The sequence below is a fragment of the Cyclopterus lumpus genome, chromosome 1 (genome assembly GCF_009769545.1).
Source record: "Cyclopterus lumpus isolate fCycLum1 chromosome 1, fCycLum1.pri, whole genome shotgun sequence".
Taxonomy (NCBI): Eukaryota; Metazoa; Chordata; class Actinopteri; order Perciformes; family Cyclopteridae; genus Cyclopterus; species Cyclopterus lumpus.
In genome coordinates, this window is record NC_046966.1 from 21,621,233 (window position 1) to 21,635,244 (window position 14,012).

General features: G+C 40.5%; 1 protein-coding gene across 1 annotated transcript in view; it reads left to right on the top strand.

Annotated features, from left to right (window-relative positions):
- The window catches only part of grin2ab (glutamate receptor, ionotropic, N-methyl D-aspartate 2A, b), an 85,907-nt gene that overhangs the window by 10,795 nt on the left and 61,100 nt on the right, over window positions 1–14,012 (top strand). The window contains exons 3-4 of the mRNA XM_034538124.1: window positions 9,403–9,627; window positions 9,755–9,913. Coding sequence (XP_034394015.1) covers window positions 9,403–9,627; window positions 9,755–9,913 — 384 coding nt within the window. The remainder of the gene's footprint in view (window positions 1–9,402; window positions 9,628–9,754; window positions 9,914–14,012) is intronic.

Consider the following 14,012-nt stretch of genomic DNA (forward strand, 5'->3'; position numbering starts at 1 on the left):
CATTTTTTAAAATGTTATGGAGGACAAGCTCGGGGCGCTTGGAACTTACATCAATGTGAAACATATAAACAATGTGATATTTCAAACGAGACCTTTCCATCTTCTTCGGCTGTCGAATAAAGACAACAAACCTCCGTGTTGCACAATTCACCCCCCTGGGTGGGTGGATAATGATGCACGTTGGTAAATGAACAGCAATCTCTGGCAGGTGTAAACCTTGCTGCTCCCGGGTCAGGAAAAGCATATTTAAGTATATGACATGTAAGTTCACCTTTTTATTAAAGGGATGTTCAGAGCGGGTGCACTGAAAGTGCTTTGAAATTTAAACCAATATCTTTTTCTTTTTCTTTTTGTTGTAGCTGTAGTCGAGGTAAAAGGGCACAATTATGAACTGTGTTGTCTCCATTTGCTTACATTTCCATATCTAACTGTTGTTGTTGTGCCTTCAAATCAATCAAACAAAACAAGTGTGCCTTGTTCTAGTGTGATATTGCAAAAATATGTTTGCTAAAGTGCAGAGAGTCATTTGTTTCAATATCAAAGGCTTTTCGTATTTTGGTTTGGTTTATTGACAACCTTTGTCCTGGACATATTTCCTTTTTTAATGGTGCTTTCACAGTTGAGCAACCTCCATTAGGGTAAAAGACAACAAGCTGCTTTTATAAACATGAGAAAACACCCAAAATACAGATTTAGGTGTTTACTTTTGTCCATTTGTGTCATTAGATTTTTCCTAAATTAACCTCATTGGTACTTAAACATACAATTTCAGGAAACTTGTAATTCAAAAAGGAACTGTCTAAGTGTAAGTAATCAACAGTTTTTTGTATTACTCTATTCATCTTTAGTGTCTTTCAAAAGGTATGGAATTGGAATACATTAATCTCTTAATCTCAAAATCTCAATTTCAGTGGCACTTAAAGACACCAAAGCCTCCAGTTGTATTCCTTTCTGTAATCACAAGGGTTTTGTTTTGAGGATTTCTTCATATATCATTCAAAAAAAAAAACATGGCTTTTAATAGTATTATTTGATTTATGGAAAGAAAATTCCCTCTGTTAACCAAAAGGAACAATTATTTTGAACCTGGCTTTATCCAATGTTCAGATTTGTTACTGCACTCTAGCACATATTTAATAAGATGATGAAATATTTAAAAAGAAGTATATTTCATTAAAATGCCATAATGTAAGTAATTAACTGGGGAAATTTCATGCTGGTATCTATTAATTAAATTGTGTTACCCTATTCACCTGGGGTGTCTCCCCCTCATAATAACTGGCATTTAATGTCTTTTAATTAAGAAAAGGGACACAAATAATTACAAACACAAATTGACCATTGACACCAACAGTTGTCTGCCATAGTACACGATTCCAGAACATTTAATCCAAATTATATCAGGGAATACTATGAAGTCTTTGCATTATTTCCTAAAATAAGTAGCTGGGGGGCACTTCCATGTAAAATCCTATGTTTAATTAAATACGACGCGCTAGTTCCTTCTCTTGAAGCCTGTGAAGCCGCGATAACTGACACCTGCTAACACGACGACAGCTTAAAGCCTCTAACCAGATGGTTTGTGCTACTTGGAGGTTGTGTTTTATGTTCTTTTTTGTGTAAGGGATTAACAGCGTAGTCGAAACAACACTGGATCAATGCATCCATCCAAATTGCAGGACTTGTTCTACACATGTTCATACAAAAGATGGGATGTGGGTGCGGGGGATTTAGAGTTGTTTAAAAAAAGGCACATTTCAGTCAATTAAAGTAGCAAATACTGAAACACATTACTGTACTTTTGTAACATAAACATCTACATGTTCAATGTCATTTGACAAACATAGTTATTTAAGAGCCATTTCTGTAAGCTGACTTGTATCACTAGTTTTCATGAGTTTAGCTCGGTAGCCAGCTATGTAGGAAGATGACGTCATCTGTTCATAATCCCGCCCTCAAAGCTCTCATTGGTCACTCGTGTCTCCAACTGGAGGAAACAATGCAGGACACGAGGTAGGGGAAGTTGAAGAGGATTTATTGTGAGACCACAGAGAAGAGAAGTGGACCGGTGATGAGTGGCGTCAATAGGCTGAAGTGGCAGGCGAGTAGGCGGGGAGGCGAATGATCCTGGGACTCAGGGAAACAACAGTTAATCACAGGCCCCGAAAATAACACGGGGAATTGTGCTCGGTCTAGCAAGAACGGGGAGGGAAGCCGCAGTTGATGAGTAGATTGCTGGCAGGTGTGTGCAGAGCAGGGAGCCAGGAGAGGTGACGAGCCGATTGCAGGCAGGTGTGTTTGATGAGCAGAGCTTGGACCGAGGAAAAGCCACGCCCCCTCTGTGAATAGCAGTTATTGATTGGACGCTGCGGCCGATCGGACTGATCGTATTTGATGTTTCTCAGTATCAATAAAGTTTCATACCAGAGTGAGGACGGATCACGATTTGTTTTCTGATTCACCATCTGTTTAAAATATATGTTGGATATATTTAAAAAAAAATGTAATGTTAATTGAAGGTCATAACAACAAAAGGATCACACACAACTTTATTTATTTATTTATTAGCAAGATTTTTTTCTTTTCATGAACTGTTATTTCCCTCAATGGCTTTTATTTTAAATACAATTGAGGGAGCAGGAGAGACACACTTTTTACATTATTGTCATTTATATTCAGTCACTTGAGTCTCAATCAGGGTTTGATGAGTTGCATCATTTTAATTTCCCCCGAAACATCTAGCCTAATTAATTATTTCAAGTGTTCAAAAGACTCCATGGTCATATTCTTGTGTCATTGAATAATGATTTTACAATCAGAATAACAATAAATACAAACATATTCTCCAGGTAGAGGTTGATCCTGTAGGATTCAGTCCACAGTTTAAATACATTATGCAGATTGTCAAACAGGTAACAGGCTGCAGAGAGAAACACCGCTGCTCTGACAGTTATGATAACTGACACAAACTAAGTCAAGTTTCTACATCTGTTAAAGCCGATTGATAGCTGATCCAGCTGTGATCAGATTATTTTAAAATCACCTCCAAGATACTGTAGTCATCTGCCTACGAGAACATAGAACATGAGCAAGCCAATTTCATGTAATTAATACTCTATAAAACGGAAAAGGTAGTGAGCTCAGGACACTGCTTTGTGGCGCTCCACAGGTTGTGACAGATGAGAAGCCACCCACCTCAGAGTTTGTAACCTCCTGTTCAGGGCCTTTAGCTTGGGGATAATATGTTGCTAAAAGAAGCTTGAAGGAGACATTTGTATTGGTCAAAATGTTATTGAGTAAATCTGGAAGAAATACATTTTTAAACCACAACTACATACTAAAGAATATTCTTAAACAAATGTTTTCTTTTACATAACTACAGCTGGAGTCTTTGGGAAATGTCTGTAATATTTACTAAACCTGTCTCTGAACCTCACATTTAAAAAAACAAAAACATGAATCATGAACCCACAAATAAGCCACAAATGTCGACAACATTTCATTCAGTTGTCTTCCAAAGATCTTTAGCTTTGTCCTTTAGGAGGCCATCACAAATCATAAACATGTACATGGGGTTAACAAAATCCCATAATTCTAATTTTTTAGGGAAGAAACGTTACATTTTTACAGTCATGTATTTCCTTTAAACGTTTGATTTGTGACAATGTCCAATGAGACTATTGAAATCCTTTTAGAAATGTATAAAAAGGTCCTAAATATCCTCTCCTCTGAGGTTGAATGAACCTGAATGGAGATGTTGTGTTTACCTGTTTACCTCCAGACCACACATGACATGTTTACCACAGCCACCATCATTGCATGCATAATACATGAGTGACACTGCACTATTTATTTCTGTTCGTAAACAAGATCTAAGTAAACTTTGATGAAATTATTCAAGACATTTGCTGCCAATCAAACAGATTTGGGAAAAACTACTGCCAACGTTATTTAAAAAGAAAAGAAAAGTACACAGAAAGCAAGCAAAACGTCTCTTTCCCCTCCCTAAAGTATTCCACACCTTTTTAAAAACATTTCCAATATGTGCTTGAAGACGTCACACCACCATCTGCAATGTGTTTTAATTTTTTAATTTTACCCTACTGAGACATAACTTAGCACAGACTGCCTGGTAACGTGACAAGCTTGGCTAGCTTCTCACAGTACGATTGCAGCCAAATAAAACTAAGAAACAATAAAGGTGGGTGGCCCGCTCTTCTTTTAACTTTTGCACATTATATATCGTTCTCAACAAACGAGAGGATGAATCGCTCTCCTCTAAAAAGGAGAGTTGGGAAAGCGAACCTTTCTTCTACCTTTTTTTTTTATTTAACGCTCTCTCGACCATATACTCTTTACTAACAATTCAAACAATCGTTTCAAAACATACATCAAAGGAGAAGAAACATCATTCATTTATTGGATATTTCACATACGGCCTATCTCTGGGAGATCATGCATTTGCATGAGAGCCAAACACGCATTACGCTCTGGCTACTAGCTACTTCGGACGAGACTGCTAAACAATGTAACTTGACAACTTTGACAAAGTCAGCCGATCCTGAACCGACATGTGCATGTTATTTATCAAACAGGCGCACCGGCCTGGAAGCGCGGTTTTCCTGTGATCTGAGACGCAGCTCGCGTGCAATCAGTGAAGTGTGCCTCTCTTATTCATGCGAATGCATTTAGCATTCGAAAGAGCATTGCACACATAACATGGGGAAGATTTGATACAAATGGCTGACTGCACATTCTGGTACATTTATTAAGGCACTATTCTAGGGTTGCTTTTTACAAGGGGAAATTCTTTTGCCTTCTTGCAATACAGTGGCGGCGTTGACATTGTATATTGAAGGTGTGGTGGGAAGAGATGGAAATGTACTAATCCTGCATTCTGCAGAAATCACCATGACAGCAGAAATATGTGTAGGAGAGCTACAGTGAATGATTTAGAAATGAGAGTGGGAGCTTCTTAGAAAGAAAAAGTATTTCCGTTATAAAGAAACACTTTATTGCACCAAAGAGGGTGAAGAGTTCTGATCATTTAACCTGAAGCTGAACTCCAAACATCCTCTTACCTAATACATTGGGGTGATTTGCACACTTGACATGTAGTTGCGCCGGCATGCATTTTTTTAACGACATTTGATATGTTATAACGAATTTCAACGTCTACGTCTACACCTCAACTACTAAGTCCATAGAACCACAATGAATACATTCAACATAGATCAACCTTTGGGCAAGAAAACACAACAATGGATCCAAATGCTTAAAACTCTTGAGAGCCGGTTAAAATAAATCACTTTTTATCTTCTAATCTTGTGGCGATGGCCTATATTTTATGTTATAGCTTGCTTTGCTTAGTTTTTAGCCAGACCATAAAGAAGCAAGAAGACAGCCTCTACTGGGGGCTCTACCATCCATGCACGCTTTCATATCCAAAGTGGCAGTAACAGCAAAAAAACAACTGTAATTTCGTTTTTGTCCGACACTAAAAGGTTACTTTGCCACGAGCGCATTATGTTGATGTGAGTTTATTTCTTAATCTTTTGAACAAACATTACGGCCATATTACACATTGCCCCTTGAATGACTTATACTGCATTTGGTTTTTAAAACACAAGATCATTTACTAGCAATAGCTGCCCAATTGATTTATTACATGGTTTATTACCCCATCGTCGTATCCCCATTCCACCGCTGAAGGCCATCTTTGGAGATCTCGTTTATAATGCACCTAAAAGACAGTCCCAGTTTCTGATAATTAGCTACTGCTTTATTAAATCAGACGCTAATTTCATGTAGATCGAGAGCGCAAATATGTACATAAATATGGCCCAGACGCTCAGTTTGGAACTGAGTTTTATGGAGATGAACAAACCAGATTGAAAAAAACAACAACATTTGATGATTGGGGGGGGGGGGTGTTTTTAGACAACGAGGAGTAGACATTCTGGTAGAAATGGGGTGTCATCATTTTTGGCATCATTGGCAGCTGAAGAGATTATTACACAAAAGAGATAATCTTGACATATTATTCATAATAATTAATTTTGCACAAGTAAAACGTTAATGTTTAAAATTAAAGTTTGATACTTTCTCTTGCTCAAGAAACTCACAATAAAGCAAACATAAATTAACTAGATTTTGGAGTGTCAATGGTGTATAAATCTCTATTTATTGCTCATTTAATGCTGGCCAACGTTTTTTATTTAGCTGTTTTTGTATTTAACGGCATCCAAAGAGCTAATTGTGTAAGTAAAAGATCATTACTGGAGGGGGGGGGGGGGGGGGGTAGCAGATAATTAGATAAAACAATGAGATGAAATGTACTAAACTGCAGTATCTGATTGACCACACATGGTCGTCACTTTTTGGGAACTCTTCGTAAACATAAAAAGGCTTTTGCATGATGGATGTAACAATTGTAGCCTTAAAGCGTTACTCCACGCAAATACCGTCTTGGGACAGGAACGAATTTGAGAGAGTGGAAAGTGGAAAGTAGAAGCAGATGTTTGACGTGTTTCAGTGGACGTTTTGATGCGTTTTAGTCCACAGTGAAAATGAGTTTTCATTCATTTCCGTGTTCATTATAAAACTACAAACTTGTACAGTCCCCACTTCCATCCCACGACGTTTGAGTGTTTGCTATTCGAAAGACAGATTTGGAGTGGAGTATCTCTTTAAAGATAATTTGGGGAAACAAGGCCCACATAACCGCGAGCCTAATTTGTGTTGTCATCTAGAGACGCTACGTAGAGCCGCTTCATTGGCAATGAATGAAAGGCATGGAATTGTGGACTGATAGATTTAAGCAATTACACCCACATGAGCTTTATTTAATAGGAGTTAGGGTTAACATTGGCGAACCAAAAAATGTGCTTATATCCAAGGAGAATCACTCAGGGTTATGTTGCACAGTGCACAAAGACGTCCTCTGATTCATTGTCACTGAAGCAGCTTGGGGGCCTCTTAATGCCAGCTCCCTTTTGAGCACGGGGTGTGTTGTTTCCAGCTTTGACACACATCGTTTTCACAAATCTAGATTTAACTTTAGCCGCGGAAACATATCTATTTTTTTTAAATTTATTTATACGAGACTAATTTACTGCTTAGAGGCACATTTGTACAATTTAGGAAACGTGTTTAGATGAGCACAAACAAAATCTTCCTCTGTTTGACCGCGGTAAATCAGCCATCGGATACTCCTCTACCATTTAAAAGAGCGAACAGCGTTGGCAGGATACTAGAGAATTATGCCACTGGATGTTACATTATTAAGATCTTGCTTTTTTTCCAGTTTTGTGGGGGGAAAATTAGCATATATGCTAACACAGAGGGAAACAGTTACCCCTCATGACATCTCGTTTGGAAGCTTATCACAGGAGTCAGCGGATGTGATTTTTAAGCACAAATGCAAATCCTAAAAGACAGAGGGGACCTAAATGTTTTTCATCTTCTGTGTGTTGACTATTTTTGGCTCGTAGTAACGTTAGCTCCGACGCTAACTCCAGGTAAAAGTTAGTGTAATCTTGTCCCATCGGTTTGGAGCTGACGCTAATTTCCTGGGACAGGAGTGTAGCGGTGTGTGATTTAGCGGCGTATGCTAAGTGCTGCAGGAGCTGCAGGCTAGTCTGTGGGCACCAGGGCAGAGAGAGCAAGCTGGGAGAGTACTGACTTGACTAACTGGCCTGATTAGACCGGGTGTGAGATGACATGGATCATATATACACACTAACCCAGCCGGAAAGACGGATTGGCAGAATTAGAGAAAATGAATAAATATAGATGATGAGCATACAGTTAGAAAACAGGATGAAGAGATACGGAGACAGTGGGTTACTTCGGTGGACGTGACGTTTTCCTCCCGGGGGTGTTTTTCAGCTCTGCTGGACTGTGGCGGTGTAAAAAATTGGCTGAGATGCTACGTAGCATTCGCATCATGGTTTCATTAGCTCTCATTCAGCCAAAGGCGTTTCACACTGCATTTACTCTACTCATCTGCCTCTCCTTAGATCTGCTCACAGTACAGGGAAGAAAAAAAAAAAAAAAGGTAACGCAGGGTAGAGCCCGAGGAAGCTTGAAGTCCTCTGCGTCCAGACTGGAATTTGGTTAGCATATAGGAGCTGAGAGAAATGCTATTTTTCATCTCGTTAAATGTTATTGATTGACGGAGACGTTGTGAGTGCCTCCAGCGATTTGGAATGTTTTCCCTCATACCCCCACGACTGGCGTAAATCAGATTACATTTATTTCAGGGTTATTTTATCCATTAATAGCTGGCACTTTACTTTGAACATTGCCCACAGGCATAGATTATGTGCAAATAAAGGCAGACAGTGGAAGAGAGATTTAGGGCGTCTCATGAAGCCAGATTAGCCAGAAAATAAAGTTAGGTTTAACTCCGCTCTCCTCATGGTGGCACATTTTGAAACGGAATATTAAAGTGATTTTTTTTTTTTTTTTTTGAATAGTGGAGGACAGAAAGAGCACAGTAAACTCCCAGCCCCCAGTTTTTTGCCTATAATGTCATCTTTGATTTTGCACTTGAGAATCGCGCTAATAATTACATGCAGGCCACATATTTGAGTCACACTGTTTTTTATTTAAAGATAAATACCAGCCACTTTTGAGAAACCCGGCAGGCTCATTTTACAGCACTTACTGCGTTTTTGAAGGCACGTTCAGAATACACACGACTCTCATATCCTGATAATCCAAAATATATTCTGTCCACAGCACGGCAGAGTCGATTTTTAACTTGTTTCACAAGGTGTGACTCAACCTCTTTTTAAGCAGACAAAGATAGCAAGAAGTGGGAGTTCTTGCTTGACTTGTAGGATGGAAAATACCAGCATGAAATACACAGGAAATATTAGAAGAGAAGGGAATTTTAGATAAATGAACATGATAAAGTGTTTCAGTTCATGCCTTTTCTTATAGCTTTAATAATGCTCTGTTTTTATCATTGTGCATGCACTGATTTGTCATCATCCCCTCTGTGTAAACACACACAGGAGGGTTAGAAAACCATATAAACACCATCAATGCCGATTATGCAAGATTCATATTTTGCATTATTATTTTTTTTTTACTGTGACAGTTTCCAAACATATTTAAACGCCTGACAACATGGCAAAAGTCAATGATGGCAGCAATTTAGGGTTCAGTGTCTTGCTCAAGGACACTGATATGTGGACAGGAACCGCCAACCCTCCCGAGCCCTCGACGTACAGGATGTCTCACCTGTACCTGACAGGCTGCTCATAGCAGGCAGAAATCTGACGTGTTGTTATGGCCTTTAATATATGAGCTTTGTGATATAAATTCAGGATTGACAAACTGTCACATTTTCTTCACAAGGCTTTTTTTGTTGTTGTTGTTTATGCTTTACAGGGTATGATGGGTGTAGTGGGCTGGATGTTGCTCCTACTCTCCCAGATGATGGTGCCTGTGGCGTCCCAGAAGCCTCCGGGCCTCAGCGTGGGCGTGATCATGGGCCAGACGCGCCACATTTCCGATCAGGATCTCCGCCCACCTCAGCACCCCGATGATGCCCTCGACGTCTCCGTGGTAATACTGAGGATCAACCAGACGGACCCAAAGTCTGTGATTACACAGGTGAGAACGGCTACACACACACACACACACACCGTGTGCGCGATCGATCAAACACACACGGTCTCTTTCGCCCCCCCCCCCCCCCCCCCCCCCCCCCCCCCCCCCCCCGCCCCCCCGTGTCCCCAAGGTGTGTGAGCTGCTGTCGCGCTCTCGACTCCATGGCCTCGTGTTCGCCGATGGCACTGATCAGGAGGCCATTGCCCAGATCCTTGACTTCCTCTCCGTTCAGACGCAACTTCCAGTCCTGGGAGTCTACGGAGGCTCCTCGATGATTATGGCTGACAAGGTGAGTGACATAAAAATACTCCCGCGGTTTTCTTTGGGGGATACACATTGTTTGTGTTTTGGAGATTAGGGGGTTGTAATCCCTTATCTCCGACACCTAAATGTTGATAAAGCTTTTCAACCCACACTCAGGTTAGCAGACACTTATTTAATTGACAGACTTGGTATTTACAAAGTCACATGACCTGAAATGCAGCTCACAATTCAACTTAATCCACAAGGCTACTCCATTTATCACAAAATATATATTGTATACATATTATGAAGTGCCCATTTTAGATATAATGTATACTGTGTCCTCAGCTGGTGGGAATGTGAACGTAATGATGTCATTTTTCTTCCCGCGAGTTACTTTTAGCTCTTTGTTTGTTTGAACTAATGTGGTTCACTTCAGATTTCTACATAAACTGTCCGAGGGTGTTGATGTCAGCATGTCGTAGATTAGAAAATGACACACCAGGCAGCTTGTTTGTGTTATCGCTGCTGCTCCGTTGGGTTATTTCTTTGTTTAAGTATAGAGTAGAAACACAGCCAACGCACTGGATTGACGGCTGGTGTCACTCCAAGCTGTTTTATTTAAATTAGCTATGACTAAAGGTTGTATATTGCACATTTAAAAGTACAGTATTCATAAGGTCAGTAGAAGTCTTTGCATAGAACATTCAGCATTCTCCGGCACATCTTTTTCTTTTATTTCAACAGATGATCAAGCATTGTTTAAATATGTAATAATGCATTTTGCTGCTTGGTCGAAAAATTGGGCTATGCAAAGCTCCCCGAAAATCCAGAGCTATATCGCGTCTAATGCTCTGTGGGATGCCAGAAAAATACACTTCCAGTTCTGAAAGAGGAAAAAAAAAAAAGAAAAAGAAGATTTCCTTCAAGATTGAATATTTTTTTGTTTTATTTTGGCGTGATGCTTAGTGCAAAGTTGGGGATGCACATCTCTTACTCAGTTGAATTCTCTCTCCGGTATTGACTCCGTAGACCTCGCTAACTGACAGACAGACTAAAGGAGCTTTGATGACAAACACAACTGGTTTCTTTAGCTTTTAAGTCTCTCAGGGCACGGCAGCCAAAACACAGGAACCAATAACTACAGCAGCAATACGGCAGCCTTTTGAAGTAGTTGTTGATGGGGGGGGGATGCTGTGTGGTGTGTGTGTGTGTGTGGTGTGTGTGTGTGTGTGTGTGTGTGTGTGTGTGTGTGGTGTGTGTGTGTGTGTGTGGTGTGTGTGTGTGTGTGTGTGTGTGTGTGTGTGGTGTGTGTGTGTGTGTGTGTGGTGTGTGTGTGTGTGTGGTGTGTGTGTGTGTGGTGTGTGTGTTGTGTGTGTGTGTGTGTGTGTGTGTGAGTGAGTGTGTGTGTGTGAGAAAAGACCAGAAAAAAAAGATGAATTGTAGCAGAGGCAGTGAGAGTTGGCTCGAAGGTTTGGGGAGTGACGTTGCAACATGAAGGTCACCGGCTTAAACCTCCCACTGGTTATAAAATGATAGGGGAAATATATAAATTGTGTGTTTTTTTTTTTTGCTGACTTCAATCTCTGCCGTTAAACGAGGCACTTAACCCCCCCGCTGCTCTAATTGAACCGCTCGGTGGCCAAAAGTACATGCGTGCGGTCCCTCTCGGCAGCTCCCAGGTGTAACTAACCAGCCCCCCTGCAACCGCTCCCGAGGCATGTCCTGTAAATAAAGAACTCGACCTGCCTGGGTTAAATTAAGGGCAACAGCAGCCCACTGGCAGGCAAGTACGGAGGCTCAGTGAGTCAGCAAATCACTGAAAAAGCATCGTTGGTACATCGGTGTTTCCTCTCAAATCCTGACGTGTGTGTGTGTGTGTGTGTGTGTGTGGTCATTGTAGTTCTTATTTATCTGCACCGAAAGGACATAGTTCAGATATGTGGTGCGAGAGGATATTGATGTTTTTCCTCCTCTGCATCCATATTTGAATAATTCCTTTTTGTGTTTTGCGGTTCTTGCAACTAACGATTGTTTTTCATTATCTGCTGATTTTCTTCTGGATTAATCGATGTTTTTCTACAAATTGCTACAAAATGGCGAAAACTGCTCAGGAAAATACATGGGTGTAAACTTCAGGGAGCAAAGATTATACACGCAGGCTGCGTTATACACATTTTATTGAGCGAAGGTGGTCTTAAACTCTCTCAATCTATTCAATGTCATTAAGAAATTGGCACCTTCCAAGATTTTGCTCCAAAACACAAAGATAGTCCATTTAAAAAAAATGATGTCAAACAGATGAACCCGGCAAATAAATGACTAAACGGATTCACTGATGATCAAATCTGTGGCAATTATGCATCTGCTGATCTGCAAACTGATTAACCGATCACTCGTTTCACTGTCACGATGCTGTGCTTGTGCACTGTTCCCGTCTCGGCGAGACCCTCATGGAGGTGATTGAGGACTCTCTGGGAGGTCGACACTTCTGCTTTATTAGCTCCTCCTCGGTCATTTCAGAATACAGTACGCCAATGGTGTGAAAAATAAATCTTTCTTTTTAATACTGCTCCGCCGTGTGCCCGCCTGTTGCCTCACCTGCTGTCAGTGGTGTCGCGGTAATCTGGAGGATCGGAAAAAAAAGAAAATCCCAGCGGGCCGGTAACAATTCAGCCTGATTACTGCGGGCGAACAAACGGTATTGTGCTTTTTTTTTTTTTTTTTTTTTTTGCAGGCTGCAGCCTCGTGCGCTCTGTCTCCACGCGCTCACTCGCGCGGGTTCCGTTAAACGTCGCTCGCAATCAAAAGTCCACAGTATAGGAGTGGAGAAAACGAGCCGCTCGTCCCTCGTTACCTTGGTTATCCCGCCTCTTGTGCAGTAGCAGTCTACACATGATGTTTTAGATGGAGAGCAAAGAAAAAAAAAAAATTTAAAAAAAGAAGAGGACGGCGCCAAGAGAATACAGAAAAAGAACTTCGGCAGGCAGGCAAGTGCTCTAAAATAATGGATGTGCGTGGAGGTGGGCAGTGTGAACCACTTGGTGTTAAAGCAGCACGAAGCTGCCAAGATGCAAACTTAACTGTCATGATGTGTCACATTTCATGTAAAGTCTTTCTCCACTTGTCTTTTTTTTTTTTTTTTTTTTTATCAATAGCTGTCCGCAGAGCTGTCACACAAACACGAGCAGGAGCATCTGTAATAAAATCAGATTGCGGAGCGCAGTAACTCACTGCAACGAGATTTATTTGTCGGGATTTTCCTCCGAGTTTACAATTCTAATTTCTTTTTCCCGAGAAACTTATTTCTATATTTTCAACTGCTTTTCAGTCGAGGGTAAAAGTGTTCGTTTCAAGTGAGGTCAAACACAGGCTGTTGTTGTTTAGTTGTGTGTGTTTTGGTTCCCAGTAGGGTTGCAAAGGGTCGGAAAGTTTCCAGTAAATTTCCGGAAAGTTTCCAGAAAGTTTCCACGGGAATTTTGGGAAAAAAAATGTGCCTAGGTTTTTTTGCAAGAGCATATAACAGGGAACTTAAATGTAGTTGAGAACAAGACTATGCACGCCTAGCTCAGCTGGACCCTGAATGCAGCTGGTTGGGAACATTGTCTGCAAGAAACATAAACGTAAACATAAAATGTTCTGTTGTTTTTGAACGTCTTTGTCATCAGTGTTGCGTCCCCTATGCCTGGCAAGTGTGAGAGCGCCGAGTTGCGTAGAGGCCAAGAGCGGTATTGCAGACAGATAGAGATTTCAATCATAGCTCCCAACATATTGAAAAAAATAACTGAACTAGTTCATTTTTTGGAGCTGTGAACTTAGTTCAAAATGTTGAATTATGAACTATGAACTGAACTAGTTCATTTTAAAATTTGTGAACTGAACTAGTTCATGTAGAAAGTGAACTTTCCCAACACTGTTTGTCATTACCTAGGATATTGATTACGGTACTTGGTAAACTTTTTACAGCAGCGAGGAGGACGTTGATGAAGCATTTAGACCTGAAAGGATTCAGGGGGAAAAAAAACACAAAAAAATGTGGTTTGGGGGGTGGTGATCGTAGGGAATACACCTTTTTTATTCAACGTTCATGTTTTTGTTGTTCGATGAAAGAATAAAGTTCTACTCACAAAATGTCAAAAATGGCA